The sequence below is a fragment of the Cynocephalus volans genome, chromosome 6 (assembly GCF_027409185.1).
Source record: "Cynocephalus volans isolate mCynVol1 chromosome 6, mCynVol1.pri, whole genome shotgun sequence".
Lineage (NCBI taxonomy): Eukaryota > Metazoa > Chordata > Mammalia > Dermoptera > Cynocephalidae > Cynocephalus > Cynocephalus volans.
This window is the reverse complement of record NC_084465.1, coordinates 56,494,034-56,512,690: the sequence shown is the minus strand read 5'-3', so window position 1 is coordinate 56,512,690 and position 18,657 is coordinate 56,494,034. Positions and strand designations below refer to the sequence as shown.

At 36.3% G+C, this 18,657-nt stretch overlaps 1 protein-coding gene across 4 annotated transcripts in view; it reads left to right on the top strand.

Moving 5' to 3' along the window:
- CACNA2D1 (calcium voltage-gated channel auxiliary subunit alpha2delta 1) overlaps positions 1–18,657 on the top strand; it is a 486,082-nt gene that overhangs the window by 95,921 nt on the left and 371,504 nt on the right. For all 4 annotated transcript variants that reach the window (XM_063100870.1, XM_063100872.1, XM_063100873.1 and 1 more), the window contains one exon: positions 15,787–15,903. In XM_063100870.1, coding sequence (XP_062956940.1) covers positions 15,787–15,903 — 117 coding nt within the window. The remainder of the gene's footprint in view (positions 1–15,786; positions 15,904–18,657) is intronic.

Genomic DNA, 18,657 nt, shown 5'->3' with positions numbered 1-18,657 from the left:
ACTGTACTGAGTCCTTTAATGCATTATCTCATTAGTCCTTAGGACAACCTTGTGCGGTGAGCATCATCATCTTCAATATGCATGAGGAAATTGCAAGGTTAAAATTTTGTTCTAGGTTATACAACTATTAAATTGGTTGCAACTCTGAAATTTAAAAAATTCCTATATGCTTTAGAATATATGTTAATATTTTACATTTTTATATTCTTAATTATATTTTAAGAAAGTTAGCTATTCCCAGTTAGGTACAAGGGTAGTGTATCTGGTTATTCTGCTGCTCTTTTTATAAAAGATGTAAATTAGAAGAAGCCAGACTCTGCCACTAATAATTGTCTACTTATGAATGTTTCCGTTTGAATTTCTTTAAAAGAAGAGTGAAATTCTAAGATGTAAATTTGCATGCATAATTTAAAACCTTCCATTTCTATTGGTAGACACAGAAATGGTTTTCTGTGTGCGTCTAATGAAATAATGGTAAGAATGCTATAGAGAGTAAATTTTCCCTGATTTTGTTTTCATGGTCTTCCAACTGAAGAAAACACGCAATATTTTTTTTAATGGAATATTATAGCTTAAAAAAATCTTTGAGACTGTTATAACTTGTTTCTGCCAATTACTGGCTTTGTGATCTGGCCAAGAGATTTAATCTTACAGAGTTGTTGGGATTGGTGATACAGTCCATATAAAATATTTATTGACATGTAATCAGAACTCAACAAATGTCACTCATTTGTTGCACTGGTTGGAGGTATTGTATAAGTTGGAGTATAGGCTTGAGCAAATGTTCAAAGACACATGATAACCATGTATTTTTCTGTCATGTAACAGTCTAGAGGTGAGCTTTCTAGGGTTGGCAGGCTAGCTCTGCCATGCTCAGCATGTGGCTTTCATTTCTGGGTCTGATATGATTTTTTCAGTTACTATTATTTAATACTCATCATGTAAAGGGAAAAAGATGAGGAGAGCAGATACCTAGTCATGTAAGAGGAAGACATTTGCTCTTATTCCAGTGGTCAGTACTCAGTCACATGGTCACATCTAACTAGAAAGATGTCAGAGAAGTGGGGTCTTAATCTGAATAGCCATGTGCCTAACTAAAATTCTATTATGATGGAACATATAGTGGAGGACAACTAGCGGTATTCCACTGATATGCGTTATTATCTGAATATTATCCTTATAAGAGCTAAAAATGTATTAAAGATATGTTAACACACAGTGGGAGCTGTATTTATATATTTTAAACATTATACATCAAGAAAAATAGAAACAAAAATTCCCACATTTTGAAAAACATATATGCAGTCTTAATAATCTAAATTATAGAATATCTGGAAATATATTTTATTACTACTAAACACACACACACACACACACACAGACACACACACACACACACACACACACTCCTTATCTACCATGATGGCAAAGGGAGAAGCTTATCACATACTCATGAACAGATAACATTTTAAAAATTAAAGCGGTCTTAATATTCTTGAAGACAATGTTTTTAAGTTCCTGAAACATTTGCCAGCAACTATTTTATTTCACTTTATATCTTGAGAAAATATTTTCATAAACATGTAACTAAATTTTGACCAATATCCAAATTATCAGATATTCTAAATTAATGGGTTCTATAATAATGAGAATTTGCTCCATGAAAAATTTTCTAAAAATAAACAGATAGATAGAAACTACTACTTTTTTCTATATAATACAATTCTGAATCTGAAATATGTTCAATGGGCAAATACAACAGAAATTCTCAGTGGCCACATGTGATTGGCCCTGCCCGAGGGACAACAAAACGCAACAATGTCAGCAAATTATGATCACTTGGGAGATTCATTGTCTCTTTTGTGCACTGTTTTTTTCACACCTCCCCTTTCCCTTTCATACTTTCTCATAGCCTCCTTGTTACAAAAAGAAGGGTTTGATAGTTGTCATTTACATTTGATCATGTAACTCTTTGGTAATTCTTTTACCTCTAAACAGAACATAGCTGGTATTAGGAAGCAGGTGTGAAGACTATATTTTGAAAGAAGTAGTTTCTTTTCATTCCAAATGGACCTGTTTTTCCTGACAGGGATAAGTGGGGACAGAGGCCCAACAGGGCCTGGACTGCCCCAAAGCAGGTGAGAGGCCTAAGGTGCAAAATTTAAGGAGTCACTGGCTCTGAAGTTTCATAAACTTGCACGAACCCCAGATTGGGTGAGCACCTCTGTAAATTTTGTGCTTTTGGCACCTCACCTACCTTACTCTAGCCCTAGCCCTGGGGCCCAGGGACAATAAAGGCCTTACTTGCTCTGTTTCTTCTGTTCTCCATTGCGGCAGGCATAGATATTTGCACCCTTGGGTCCTCACACTAATCCCAGACCTCCCACCTACATTTTCTACTCTGGTCATTTCCCTACATTCTCCACCTGTGTGTAACGTCAGGTCACTCTTACAGCTTTTCCTGGTGGTTTGTAAGACTTCCAGATTCATATCATGTTTATTTAAGGTACAGTATACAATCCTGTAGTGTTTAACAATATACTCATTTTGTAATATTCACCCACACTGTCTGACATTGCTCCATACCTTCCTTCTATAACAGACCTAACATAGTGCTGTGTCTTCTGACAACGACAGTGTTAGAGGACTCTAAACTTTTGTTTAGCAGAGATTATTGTATCCCTGTAGTTATCTGAATTGAAATGATGCCTGTCACCTTGTTGTTATAAGGCTTTCTTTTTAGGTGTAAACTCTGTCTGAATTTCTAATAGTTTAGGCTAGAATATGCAAATATATTTATGAAAATGTGTGGATTAATTTTTTCCTGGAAGTTTATTTTCAGGGTAGAATCATTCTGCAGTGGCATTGTCATAAACTTCCTGGCATTAATTCACTGTTACAGTTTCATAACTTAAAATTATATCAATATCAATAATACCTTATATTTCAATATGCTATTCAAAGATGTAAAATATGAAATACATCTAAATATTGAGCATCAACATTCAGTACTTTATATTAAATTAGTATTCACATAAGCATTTTGAGTGAAGAATTTTTTTTTTAATTAGTAACTCAAACTGATGCTTTTTTCTCTTTGACATTGTGGTTTATATCATCTTATGTAAATGGATATTCATTTTCCAGATAATGAAGAGTTTAATATATTAATATATTTAGAAACGAAGATACTCAAAAGCAGAACATAATTAATCATTGTTGATTCTGACTAGGGAATAAGCTAAATGCACAATCAGTAGGAAGGACTGGGAATCTTCTAGTCCAGGGAGTGCTGCTAAGCAGCTGAGTGATATTAGAATTCCCTTTACCTGATTCTCAGGTGAGATCAATAGAAACACTCTCCCTTCGTCACAGAAATGCTGTAAGGGTAAAAGGCAGTATAAAATGAAAAGTGAAAGAAAGAAACTGACTTAGTTACAACATTTCATTGTTGAGGGAAGTAAGGCAGCTTCAAAAAAAACCAAAATGTGAAATAATAATAAATGTTTACATTTGTTTATTAAAAGTAAGAAAGCATGTAACTTTCTCAAAGCACCTAAGTCAGTTGCCATAATAATGGTAGGCTATTTGAGATTATCTCACTCTCCTGGGTCCCTTTTTTTTTTAAGTACAAAGAAATCTATTTTGACTGCAGAATATACTACCAATAGAAAATATAGAGTATGGATCTCCTTCACCCCCCCCCCCCCCAAACTATAGATTTTAGGGTAAGAAGCTGTAGGGAAAATATAAGAAAATGATAGGGCCCCTCAGATATTCAGAATCTTGCTGAGCATTTGTTGTAAATATGCACATGTGCCCAGTTGTTCCTTGGCTATTGACTAATGTAATTGTGCATGTGCACCCAGGTGTCCTGGGTTATGGACTTAAGTATAAAGGACGAGTAGCTCTGACCCACAGAACCCCTCACCCCTAGGATGCACCCCGGGGAGCCATGGGGAGGCTGTGACTGCTGCTGGAGGCTGTTGCTGCAAGTGCCCCTGGGAAGCCCTGAGAGGCTGCTGCCACTGCCGCTTCTGCTGCTACTGCTGAGGACTGAACTCGTGTCATCTGCCAATTGCTCCCAGGATCTTTCCCAGTTACCTAGCATGGACCTGTGTGTGAGGGGTCTGGTAACCCAGCCGGGCATGTGGGGAGTCTGTGACTCAGTCTATGCAATGGGTTTGAAGGGTCTATGGGCCCTAATGCCTAGCCTGGACAATTCAAATGGAAACCTTAGAATAGCTAAAATAATAACTAAAATAATGAAATATTTTGGCTTTCGTTATGATTTGCCTTACTTTACAATTGGCGTAGTCAGCAGGATTATGGGCAGGTAAAAGAGCCAAGTAATTTGCATAGTCATGGCAGGATTCTGGGCAAGTAAAAGAGCCCAGCAATTTGAGTGGTCATTGCAGGATGACAAGCAGGTAAAGAAGCAGAAAACCCCTTGGGAGAGGGAGGAAATGTGGCTACCCTTGAGTATGTTGTATCTGGTGGCCGCTTTCCTGTTGAACAGGGTCTGGCTGTTGCTCGCTGCACTGTGAGCCAACGTGGACCAGAAAACCCACAAAGTGGCACAGTTTTGAGACTTGCAGCAGAAAGCAGACAGATTGGAAGTGTGGATGCATGCCCTGGAGGCTGAAGAACAGCGACAGGTCATCCCTGCTTCCGACACCAAAGATGTATGACAAATCCAATAGTGAGTTGGGGTGGGGACTATGTGTCTCCTGGAATGACCTGCTCATCAAAGTAAAGCAGAAGCAACCTGTGGGACCAGGCGGATGGTGGGCAACCCACAGGTGATCCAGTTCACTGCCTATGTCCTGTATACCCAGGTCAAATAGGTTGGCTTGGGGAAACAAAGCAGCAGAAACAGGAAGAGCCCCTGGTTACTGCAGCTGTGGGACCTAGGGGTGGATGGTGTAATGTGCTCTGGGAGACAATGTAGTAAACGCATGCTGCATTTGTCTGAAGGCAAATGGCTCAGAGGGTGCCACGTAAACCCAATGGCTCACTGGGTGCCATATAAACTTGAGAAAAGAGTGAGAAAAGAACAAGAAATTAGTGCCACATGCAGATGGGCAGATGACCCGAGGACAGGTGCTGCTGCAGAATTTCAAGTATGTTACTTTGCCCTGTCTTTGTGGTGGTGGTTACAGAATAGCCACAGATATGCACAGGGGCAGGGTAGCCACTCCTTGATGGACTGGGCAAATGCAGTTGTTTGAACTGTGTGGGTGAATGCTGCAGAACTGTTCGAGACTTTGAGTGAATAGCCAGTGTAAGCCAAGCTGATTCAAGTGATTCAAGAGCTCAGGATGGGGCAGCTAGATGCTAATAGCCAAGACAATGAGAAAGGCCTTGAGGGCATTTCGGAAGTTTGGAGGAGCACCCCTCCCATCACAAAGGCTAAGGGAACTGAATTTCTCCAGAGGACAGACCTGGGGTGCCACTGCCCCCTAGGAAACTACTCCCTGCATCCCAGCTGCTCTGGCTGGAGCAGCCCTGTCTCAGGCAGCCCCAAGTGTGGTTAGTGTGCAGGAAGTCTCAAGAGCACAAGCTGGAAACCTTGGTGGCATTCACATTGTGTTAAGTTTGCAGACCTGCGGAACATGAGAGCAGTGGAGGCGTGGCAGCCTCCACCCAGATTTCAGAAGACCTATGAAAAAAGCCAGGGACACAGGTGGAGACCTGCTGCAGAGGTCATCTATGGAGCAATGTGGATCAGAAAAGTAGGGTTGGAGCCCCCACAGATGAACCCCCACTAAGGAAATGTCTAGTGGAGCCAGGATGGCGGACTGCTGCCAGGAGCTTCGAACCGTGGGGCTGCTGGCAGCATGCAATGATGTCCTGGAAAAGCGGTAGGCACCAGGGCAGCTCAGTGGGCAGAACCTGACTGAGCTGCAGGAGCAAGGCTGCCCAGTACCCCAGTGTGCTTACTGTCTGCCCTGTTTGGGTTTTGGATTTGAGGCCTGTTTTTCTTTCTTATCTATTCCTCCCTTTTGGAATGGGAAAGTGTACCCAATGTCTGTCCCACTGTATTTTGGAAGTAGATAAATGTGGATGTAAGGGTCATTTATCCTCACTAAGGGAACATCATGGAAGATTCTGAACATGTACATTGTATGGTGAAGGGACCCCGAAGAGGTGGATGGTAGGGAAAATATAGGAAAATGGTCAGGGCCCCTCAGATGTTCAGAATCTTGCCAAGCATTTGGTATAAGTAGGCACGTATGCTCAGGTGTTCCTTGGTTATCCTCTAGTGTGATTGCACATGTGCACCCAGGTGTCCTGGGTTATATAGACTTAAGTGTAAGGGACAAGCGGCTCTGATCCATTGAGACCTCCACCCCCCAGGATGCCCCCAGGGGGGCCACTGTGAGGCCACTATTGCTGCTGGAGGCTGTTGCTGCAAGCTGTTGCTGCCAGTGCCCCCAGGATGCTCCTAGAGGCCACCACTGTTGCTGCTGCTGCTGCTACTGCTACTACTGCTGAAGACTGAGCTCCTGTCATCTGTCACTGGCTCCCGGGATCTTTCCTAGTTACTTAGTGTGGACCTGCGTGTGAGGGGTCTGGTGACCTAGCCGGGCATGTGGGGGGTCTGGTGACCCAGCCTAGCATGGGGTCTGGTGGCCCAGTCTGTACAGTGGTTTTGAAGGATCTGTGGGACCTAACCCCTAGCCCAGACAATACAAATGGAAAACTTAGCATAACTAACATAATGAAACATTTTGGCTTTAGTTATGATTTGCCTAACTCAACAAGTGGTGTAATTATGTAGCTTTATAGAAGCTATTTAAAAAGATGAAAATCAGTGGTTAATTACGTTCATTTTCAAAGATACAGAATAAACTCTTAGAGGATTTCTAATCTTATGCTGAATTTCAATATCTTATTACCTTTATTAAAACATTTTCTTATATTACCATTCTGTTTCAGTATCAATCATTAATTAACATTTTGTTAAGTTATGCTAGTATTTGAGGGATAAATTATTATTTATTATTTCCTCCAAATATATATTCAGTGCAGTGGTTCTCAGTCAGAGTGATTTTGTCCCCTAGAAGACATTTGGCAATGTTTGAAAATATTTGTGATTATCATAACTTATGGAGGGGGGGCAGTGGTGGGTGCTATTGACATCTACTTGCATAGAGGCCAGTGATGCTGCCAAACATCCTACAATGCATGGGACATCCCCCTGCAAAACGAATTATCTGGTAAAAAATGTCATAGCATTGAAGTTGAAAAATGCTTAGAAGGATTGAAAAATTTGAGGCAAGAATAAATGTATGAAATTCTTTAAATGAATATAAATTTGTAAAATTGTATATCAGCATTGGTAGGTAGCAATTTTTTGCTTTAGAAAAAGCATTTGTTAATAAGGTGTGACAGCTAAGGACAAACTAAACTGGGCTGCTTTTAAAAATTCTTTTGTTGGCCATGAAATGAATTTAGGTCATTTGGGGTTAGAAACATTAAACAGGCAGCTCACTCAGCCTACGGTTAATTATTTTTTAATTTCGTTTTAATAGAATCTAGTATGATCTCTTCCACTTTTAATTGCATAGGAGTTTTCTGGTCAAAATACATACTCAATTCACAATTTCTGTATAGCTTCAGATATGGAAAGAGAAAAAGGCTAGGTTAATAAATTGTCTCTGGAATTACAAAACAGAAAATAATTAGATAGCTTCTATTATACATAGCTTCATATATTCCTTGTCTTGAATCTAAGTGTTCTTAAAGATGAACTTAATTTACCTTATGTGTAATAAGTCTCCATCCTAAAAACAAAAATAATTGTTGGGAGTGTTTTGCATACTGACCTCAGTCTTTGTTCCAGTTTAGTTTCTGTAAATTGCATTTCTGGTTAAATATAACAGCTCGTTCCTATGTATAGTATGGAGAAAATTTAGAGGCATGTTTATGATTGTCATTTGTTCTTTTCCTTCTTATGTCTTTAATATACTGCTCAGAGATGTCACCATTCTGTTCTCATTAAGAGGCAGTAGAGCAAGTATGCTCTGGAAGGTTCACCAATTCTGAATTCATTCTTTCAAAATATTCTTCCTAAAGATAATGTCCCATTTGAAATGTGATTCAGTCTCAGTAAGAAGCTGTATCATTTCAATAGAATGGCTAGGAAACTCTTGTGTTTGATATCAGAATGCCAGTTTGATGTAGTTATTTTCGGAAAAGTATGCACTATAAATATGACCAAATTACGTGTGTGTGTGTGTGTGTGTGTGTGTGTGTGTGTATGTGTGTGTGTAATTGCATGTGTGTGTGTATATAGTAGGATAGTGTTTATAGTAAACAAACTTATGTTTTAAATTCTTTCTATGTACTAATTGGTGTGATAGGCACTAGAAATTCTGTGCTAGATATTAATTGTCTAAAATAGCTTGGAGTTGACCACAGAATAAGGTACACACCAATATCCCGACTTTCATGTCCCAATTTGCCTTTCAGTCTTAATTTTCCTATAATTCCTGTATCATACACATTCTGATCTCTTTCATCCCTTACTGAAGCACACATTTTCAACAAAGTGTGGCTATAATCCCATCTGTTTTACTATTGTAGCCCGTGTGATTTTTACTTTCCTCTGAATTCTGACAGCATAAATTTCTTTATCTCTTCATTGGAACACTAATATTCTTCCTCATATTGATCATTAACTTATTTTATGTATCTACCCTATTATTATAATTTAACTATTGTATAGATGTGGTATTTGTATTTCATTACATAACTGCACAGCACCTTACTTAAGCTTTTTATTGTTTTAGGTTCAAAATAAATATTGATTTTAAAATACAAAGAAGAGGTTGTTATAAGTCAGCATTCACATTCCCAGCAAAGCCTGACACAAAACCAGTGTCAGTATCCATTCACTAAATATGTCATCAATATTTATTGTGCCAGGCACCATACTATGTGCTGAATGTGTAAAAGGTACTTTAGAAAGTTCATGGAAAAATAGAATTGAAAGATAATATGAATCTTTCTATGAACTTTTTGAAGACCCTAGTGGCAAAACAGACAAAAATCTCTGTCTTCTTGAAACTTACATTCTGGTTAAGTGGAATAGAAAATACATAATAAACATGATATTTACATAAATTATATATGTTAGATGATGTTTAAATGTGTTTAAGGCAGCAGTATAGAAATTTCAAGTCATGAAGACTTCTTTTTTTTAATTTAAAATTTTTATTTGTTATTAGCACATTCACTCTTACAAATTGTGATATTTCTTTATGCCCTTTGCCCGACCTATCACTTTCCAAACCCCCTCCTTGCCTCCCCACCATCTCAAGCACACTTAGGTTTGTTCTCTCCTTCTGAAAGTTCAACATATTGTTGTGGCCTTTTCTTTTCTTCTTCATTCCTTCCTTCTTCCCTTCTTCCCTTCTTCCCTCCCCCACCACAAGTCATAAAGATCTCAAAGGTATTATCCTGTCCCCAAAAGCTAGGTTATAGGGGAAAGAAAAAAAGGGCTATAATTTACTTAAAATAAAGATGCAAAGAAGCAAATGTGATTTTTTAAATGAAATTAATACAATGTCATGCATCTTGTAAAATGAGTACTTATAGCTTCATAAATTTATGCAAACTACATTGGATTAATATATTTCAGCAATTGGCATTTGCATTAGTTCTTTACTCAACTGTGCTAAACATAACTGACAATCTATACGAAAAAGTACTAAAGAATAAGACATTTTTATTTTAAAAGATTAACTTTGTTTAAGAGATTGTGTCATTTACTATTTTAATCCAAGGGAAGAGGAAAGAGGTTGAAGAAATTAGAAGTTAATTAGAAAATATTGCCTAATTTTTATGGCGAAATTCACTTTTCTTACACTCAGCTAATTTTCATAGGTGAAAAGTAGGTTTTGTTTTTATTGTCTTTGTTGTTGGTAAAATATATTCCAACAATTCACATCTAGAGTCACTAGTTACTACCTTAGATGAAGGAATTGTCACGTATCTCAACATCTTTCTGTGTTGGCTAGCTTACATGATGATGAGACTTTTGATAAATAAAAAGAAAGATTTTGTTGTATTTTTCATCATTGTATAATTTCTTTAGTTAAGAGAACTTTGATTCATGAAAGTGATCAAGAAAGAACATTATATCATTCTTTTGTGTTAATACATCTTTTAGAAACAAGACATTCTCAATTTGCTAGGGAACAGGTAGTTCAAAAGCTGAAGGAACGTGTAAAAAAGAAAACAAAAAAAACCCCACAGACAAAACATCCCACATTGCAAAATTCAACTAAAATAAGTGAAATTGATTTTGTGGTATCTAAAGCAGTTGAGGTGACAATGAATCTCTTTTCCCGACTGCATTAGGATTGGAGATATATGAATTTACTCCTGTTAGCCAATAAAGACAGTGAAATTAGAATGATGGAGTGAGATATAATGTGACATTTTCTTTTAATCTCACCTCTCACTATTATAAAGAGTGAAATTAGAATGATGGAGGGAGATATAATGTGTCATTTTCTTTTAATCTCACCTCTCACTATTATAAGGTGTAATCATGTTTATTCATCCAATTCATGTAACTTTTATACAAAGTACGCACGTCCATTTTGATATTTTTAGCTTTTCTGTCTAGACTTTCTTCTTAGAATCTCACACAATTGTGTGGGTAATAATGAGTGTCCTTGAGCTAGTTTCATTATTTCCTAAAGTCTAATGGAAATTGTATATTTCTCACAATAGAATTCATCTTTCATATTCATCAGAATCTAATGACTAATGAAATGAGAGTGCAAAGTAATAATTAATAAATACTGTTAATCACAACTCTTAAACATGGGGTCTTTGTTAGGATTTTTATTTTTAGGAACAGTGAGTCACTCAGGGATTTTATTGCAGAACTACTCATTTTTTAAAAAGTAGCAAATTTAAGAGAACTCAGGAGGAGCCTGGGTTTTAGGAAGAACTTAAGGTATTTAGAAGATAGGTCAATGGAAGGACGTTCAGAGCCAAGATTGTTCACTCTCATCTGGAAGCCCTTCACAACTACTTACTCTTTGTGTTAGTCTTTCATTGCTACTGTGACAAATGACCATGAACTTACTGGCTTAACCAATACAGATTTATCATTTTACAGTTCTGTAGATGAGAAGGCCTTTCCTTGGCTGATTGCCCTTTTCCTCCACCTTCAAAGCCAGAAACGTTGGGTTGATTTCTTCTCATGCTGCCATCTCTGGTTTTCTCTTCTTTAGTCATGTCTTCCTCTTCTGTTTTTAAAGACCCTTATGATTACATTGACTCATCCTGACAATCTAGGATAATCTTTTTGTTTTAAGGTTAACTGATTAGCAAACTTAATTCTTTTTGCTGTGTTAACAACGTATTTACAGGTTCCAGAGATTAGGATATGGATATCTTTGGGAGGCTATTATTATGCCTGCCACAGCCACGACTTTCACTAGCCTTTTTGCCTCTATTTCCACCTATGCCCATGATCCATGCTATTCTATCCACCTGTCATCCTGTGGTGAGAAAATCTGATTGGTTTAGTGTGTTGTCATTGTTTATCCATATCTTTTATACCTGGTTCCTCACAAGCCATTGACTCAGAAGTTAGCTGCTTGTAGGTCTGACATAAGTTCTGATGCAATGAGTTGGTCTATACTTTACAATATTGCCAACCATGTGTAAGGAACCTCCTAGGGCTCCTGTTTCATCAGGGACTGTCAAAGGGGAAACCTTCTCAGAAAGATGGCTGTGGGCAAAGCAGAAATCTTGATAGTTTGTTCAGGACAAGATCATTAGAAGAAAAGTAAACATACAAGAATTGGGGGAAGGAGTTGTCAAAATTTACATACTTAAGATCTAATATGCAGAAATTATGCTGTTTCTCTTCAGGGATTAATTTGCTTATGAGCTGCCGTTCTCTCCCAGGAAGCAGAAAAATGAATCTCACTACTGGAAGGTTGTTCTCTTTCATTCTAAAACAGCCTTTTGTGGACAATTAAGGGTTTAGTAAACTCTAAGTTCCAACTCTCTTTCAATATTCTCGAGTGTTCTTGATGTTTGCTGCTTGGTGTCTAGGTGCAAGGAGACTCATGTAATGAGATGTCTGGTGTATTTGCTCTCTTTTGTTCTCTTGACATAGATGTTGAATGTGATTGCTACTAAGAACTTGGCCTATCTCCTCAACCTGCTTTGGGTGATTCTTTACCATCCTACTTCCGCTGGACTTCTGCTTCCCACTGTCCATCCCTCCATCTCTGCATTGGAATTTCTTTGGTCCTGCATTGAGGTGTCTCCTAGCAGTCATACTGATCCTTAATTATCAGATCCTTTATCGCTTATCGTCAGGGCTTTCCTATATCCCCACATAGTGCTGAAGCAAGGGGGGATTTGGGGTGTAGAGTGGCACTGCAGACTCACCTTGCCTAAAGGTGCCACATCACCGTTGACTTTCTGCTGCTCTCATCTGTGGTTTACTCTGTTAGGATGAAATGGGATTCAAACTCCCTCCATGCTGATATTCCAAAACCTGAATCCCAGTGTTCTCCCCAATACAATGGTTAATTATATGTACTTTTTAGGTTTCTTAAAGTGAAGAAATAATATAATGTATGTGATACACCTAAAAGTGTTATCAAGTAGCTGCCTAAAATGATGGCTAATAATCTTATAGGTCATCCAAAACTTGGAAACATATTTAGTTTTCAGTCAGTATATATGGGTATCTGTATTATTCCATGGAATAATTCCATGGCATAATACTATTTATTATGGTTTTCAAAACATTTCTTTAGGAATTTTGTTAAGCAATTACATCAATGAGTAGTGTCACTCTTTAGGTATTACTTTTGAGGTTATTTTTAAATTTATTAATTTGAAGATTTAGAGCAAAGAGATTTAGAAAGATTTCCAGTGGAAAAGGTAGGAAAACTGTAATCTATGTTGTCATCACAGTAAAAGAACATTAAAGCCAGTTAGTTAAGATTCTAAGAAAGATGATACAGGCAACAACTATTCTTTTTGTCAAGACTAGTGTCAAGGGTGGCAGTAGGAGGACTTGAACTGCAGAAAAATTAAAGCATATTAGTGTATCAGTTAGGAGGGAAAAATCCTGTCTTGAATTCTGTCTATATGCTCTGTTCTCTCTAGTAGAAAAAGTCAGAGGCCAATGTCACACAGCTTGTGAGGAGCTGACATGATTTGAATGGAGCTGTGTCTGGTGCCAAAAACTCATATTATTTCCACCATGCTGTTTTTCCTTCAGGAAAGAAATTGGATAAAATGGCAAAGCAGACAATTATTTTTTTTAAAAAGGGGGAAAAACAAGGAAGAGGAAAAGAAAAGATACTTTAGGCTGTGTTTTAAATATTAATATATTATTATGTTAAATATTGTAGAAATGTGGCTTATTTTAGTAGTGGTAAGAGTTAGAAATATATGTACATTATGAATATAGATCGCATAATCTTAAAAATCCATGTGAAGTCTTCTACTCTGCAAATTGTTTGCTAAACATCTATCAGGAGACTTTCTGAGAGCCTTCTCAAGAGCTTTCACAACAACCAAGAATATTGTATTCTTTAAAGCCAGAGGCAAGAGCTAGTTCTTTTGGTGGAGTGGTTATATAATTTTAATTCATTTTATTACCAAGGAAAACATTTTGATTGTGGTTTTATGTATAAAATAATACAGCTGGATATTTATACTGGGGCTCAAAGCTTAAGCTTTCTTGACTTCATTTATTTAAAAATTATTTGTGTTAGATTTTTTTTTTTAAGTTTTTAAGTATTTCAAAATTATTCTAGAGAGAGAATTTGAGAGAATATTCTTTATGTATTGAGAAGATATGTATATACTGGAAATAAATTGTTCTGATTTATAAATGGATATTTGTTTATGAATGGATATTCATTCTTTAAAGCACCAACTAATGTGTCTGGCACATGTAAGTAGTAACTTAATAAATGACATTACCTGTCGTATATAACATGAAGTACAGATTGTATGTTTGACCTAATCTTCACCAACTATGAAACATATTGTATTCCCTATACCACAGGAAGGAGGCTAGGCTTCATAGGGAAGTGAACAAGATATTGATAGTACAAAGCACAACTACGTTTCACACCAATTAGCTCTATTGGTTTTACTACAAAGAACTAAATATCCTGGATCAATTAAAATGATGTTGAGGTTTATCTATTTGTATCCCAATCAATTAATCTATTCAGAAATTCATGTTCCTGAATCTCATCTTAGGCTGAAATGAAAGAGAAAGCTTTGCATTGGATGGAGTTCTTCACGGATAACCTGGATCTTTAAAACAGGACTCGATAATCTGCCCCTCATCCGAAATCATAAGCAATCCATTAATATGCAGAAATTCTGGATGAAACCAAATATGGGGATTTTACATCACTATATTATTGTTCCTTGAATAGTTTGAATGAAAACCTACACAGTCAAAGTTCAAATGAGTATGGGCAAAAACCTCACAGTTTGAAAATGTCAGTCAATTTGAGGAGTACAAATTTGGTTTAAACCTTTTAAAATATTAATTTTTAGTCACAAATAAAAAATGATAAGTCCATATAAAACTAATATGCTCTGTGATAAATAAATGTTAGCATATGTATTTGTGCCCATTTGAAGCCAGTGTTCACTAGCAGTATCTGTGCTGAGCTGGGACTAGGCTGTAGAACCTGTTGGTAGTAAGGCAGAATGCTGGAGTGCCAGAAGAAAAGCAAGGTTGAACTGGTTCCTGTATGTGCCTGGATTCACTTCTCCTAAGACAGTAAAAACCTGCCAGGTCCTGGCTTTCAAAGATGGTTTAGTCATGCATGTGCACCCCATCTGTTGGATGCATAAGGGATTTCCTTCTCAGCTCAGCCTTCCAGCCACACACACAGCCACTGCCTGCCCCACCCCCTTCTTTAATTCTTCTTCTCCTGCCGGCAGTGTACAGACTGTGTAAACCAGGTGCAGCTTATGCCACTCCAGGGAAATCCTTCCATAGACAGTGGGGTGAGCCAGAAATGTAGCCAGTTTTTCTCTTTCTACCTAGCTCAATTTCAGTATAGGTTGATTCAGTGATTAAAAACAACAACATCTAATTTGATAACAAACAATAAATACACCATTACAGTTCTAATCAAAACTTTAATGTAGACTTCAATAGTCTTTAACTTCTCTGTATGTGAATTCTCTCTGAAGCTCCCTGTGTTACCTAGGTGAACCTTAGCAGGGCCTTCATATTTCTCTCTCTCTCTCTCTCTCTCTCAGTTCCTAAGGTTTAGCAGCATACATTTTACCTCCTTGGTTACAGAGAGAAAACAGTAGGAAATCTCCCTCAGTACATTCTCTATCCCATAACCCTTCCTTCACCTTTTGTTCAATGCACATATCCTCCACGTTTTGCGTCCTATGCTCCAGTTCTATTTTTCTTGAAATGCTTATGACAATCAATACCAAGTTTTGAGACTGGGGAGTGGGGTATAGTTTCAAATCTCAAAATTACACACACAAACCATTGTGGTACAAGATGTTTTACAGCCTGTTATGTTTTACATAACCTCTTATTTTAGCAAGCTGGTGGTCTTATATTTATATATACATTTTTTCCTGACACACCAAAACACTGAAAAGATCAAGATGAAGAAAGAAATGGGTGGGTCTTTCTAATAAGTTGTTTGTAGTTTTAAATGCGTTCTAATAGGGACTTAGGAGACAAATAACCAATTATTATTCTTACTTATTTTATTTTTTTTCACACAGATTTATGAGAAATACCAAGATTTGTATACTGTGGAACCGAATAATGCACGCCAGCTGGTGGAAATTGCAGCCAGGGATATTGAGAAACTTCTAAGCAACAGATCTAAAGCCCTGGTGGTGAGTTTAAATTGGATCTGCTCATTTAATTATTTTTCCATTACTTACCTATGACTCATTTTTCATGCTTTATTTGGAGATTTTCTTTGGTATACTTTCTTAACCTTGGTAAAACTGTGTTTATCTAATGTGTTCATAAAAGATGAGATATCGTGGTTTCATTGTGAACCCAAAATAATGAGTTAGCATATTTCTAATTATTAGTTATTTTCATATTACTATTATATTTTTCTAACATAGAGGAATAGTATATCTGATTAAGATGTATGTGTAATAATACATATGTAAGTCATGATGCATAATAATTAGATGCTCATGTTTAAATCTATGATACAGCTAAAACCCACGAATATTACCAGCACCCTTAGCGTGTAGTACTCTCCTATCCCATCGTCCTGCTTCCCTGCCAGAGGTAGCCAGTATGCTAGATATTTGATTAATAATTTTTTTTTTTTGCTTTTTAAAAATAGTTGTAACTTACATAAATGCTTTGCTAATCAAGATATTTTTTAGTTTGCTTATTTTCAGCTGTATTAAAATCATTTCATACTGTATATAGTCTTCAGCAACTTGCTTTTCCCAATCAACATTATGTTTGCATAATTTATCCATATGTTTGCAATTAGCTTTAATTCATTTTATTCACAGTTAAATATTATTTTATGAGGAAATATCTCAATTTATTTATTGATTCTCTGTTGGCAAGTTATTATTTGGGTTGTTTCCGGATGGATGCTACTTTGAATAGTGCTGCTAAATTTTCTTGAACAAGTCTCCTGCTACACATGTGCAAGAATATCTGTGGGGTCAATACAGAATAGTAGAATTTCTAGATTGCAGGGTAGTCACAAAGTTAGCTCTATAAAAGTAGGACAATTATTTTCCAAAATAGTTGTATCAATTCAGACCTTCACTGCAATATGTAAGAGTCCCTATTGATCACATCCAACACATAGGAGGAGTGTCAGAGTAATTAAATTACAGGCAATCAAATGGGTGGACAATGGTATCTCTGTTTATTACTAATGAGTAAGATATCTTGTTATATATGTATTCACATTGTTGTGTCCTATTCGATGAAACATCTGTTCATATCTTTTGCAATTTTTATTTTTTAATTGATTTGTAGGTTATATATTCTTGATGGTAATTCATTTTCGTTATATATGATGCAAATATCTTTTTCCAGTTGTGGCTCCATTGTCTTTATCATGTATTTTGATGAGATATGTTCTTAATTTTAATGTGGTCAGTCAACTTTTCTCTTAGCTATTAGTATTTTGGGGTATTTTGTTTTGGGGTGTATTTGTTTACACATAATTTTTAAATATACTTTATATTAAATCATTCTAAGTTTTGTCTGTTATGTGTAAGTATTTAATCCACTTGCAACTGATAATATATAATTTTAGGCTACAATTCAAATTAATCTTTTTTTCAATCAATTTTCTCAGGGCTTTTATTAAATAGTTTGCCTTCCCCCAGTGAGCTCAGATTATCAAGCTGGGTATCTGGTAGGCCAAGACCCGTACCATATTCTTCTTTAGAAGGATCTGGAGCATTCTTGAACCTTCACCTTTTATCTAAATTTTAGATTCAGCATGTAATTATCCAGGAAAATCTCTGCTGGGATTTTGATTGGTATTATATTGACTTAGACCAATTTGGGAAGAACTGGTATCTTTATTTCATTTTATCTTTTTATTTATAAACAGAATATTCTTTCCATTTTGGCAAGTTTTTATACCATTCAATAAAGTTTTAAAATTTCTTCATAAAGTTGTTACAAATCTGTTGTTAGATATAATGCTGGAGCTTAAGTTTAGCTCTTCTTATTCTATAAATCTTAGCACTGTTATGGGTATTTGTCACAAGACAGCTCTGAATTTCCTGTTTACTTATCACTCACAGTTCAGATTTTTAGCTTACAATATTTTGTATATATCTTTGCCCTCAGAAATTTTCTTTTTTTTTTCATAAAGTATCCAAGATCTTCTTATTATGTATCACAAACATCCACTGGAATATTTGGTATGCCATATTGCTAGAAATTAAAACATTTAATTTTTAAAAAATGTATTACTGAATAATCCATGGTAAGATAAACTTTCATTACTGGAAAATTTAAAGCATTGTTATCTTCAATTCTGGGGATGTGAATACCGTTTTTAAACACCTAGTAAGTAAATGTTTGCAATAAAAATATATGCAATAAAAATAGAGAACTTTCTACTTAAGTGATTAATATTCTTTTGACAGCTGAAAATGATTGTCCTTATATTAATTTAATCAGCTTACATTTTTTCCTCCAGATGTAGGAACAGGTAACCTGGTTATCAAAGTCCCTTGAAAAAGGTTGTAGAATGAAATAGTATGTATCTTGCCTTAATTGGATTAAAATGGGAGCCTACTGAGACTTTCTTATTTGTCACTTGAAACTGAAGCTCAAGACACCTGGTGCATTATTTGAGCTCTGTAGGGAATCAGTGACTGTCTTAAGTGCATTATGACAGAACACAGAAGACACAATGGCTAATTAAATGTAGAATTAGTGAGATTTTATGTCAGAGAAGAAGATTCACGTTTGTTTTCCAACTAAATCCTTTATTTAACTTCTTTGATTCCACAGAAATAGAAAACATATTATTTAGAAGAGAAATATTTTGAGGCTAATTGAAAAGCAGGTGCTACATTGTACTGTAAATGAATGCAAGAAGGCACTGTGAATTTACTTCTATTTTTGTTGCAGGCTTA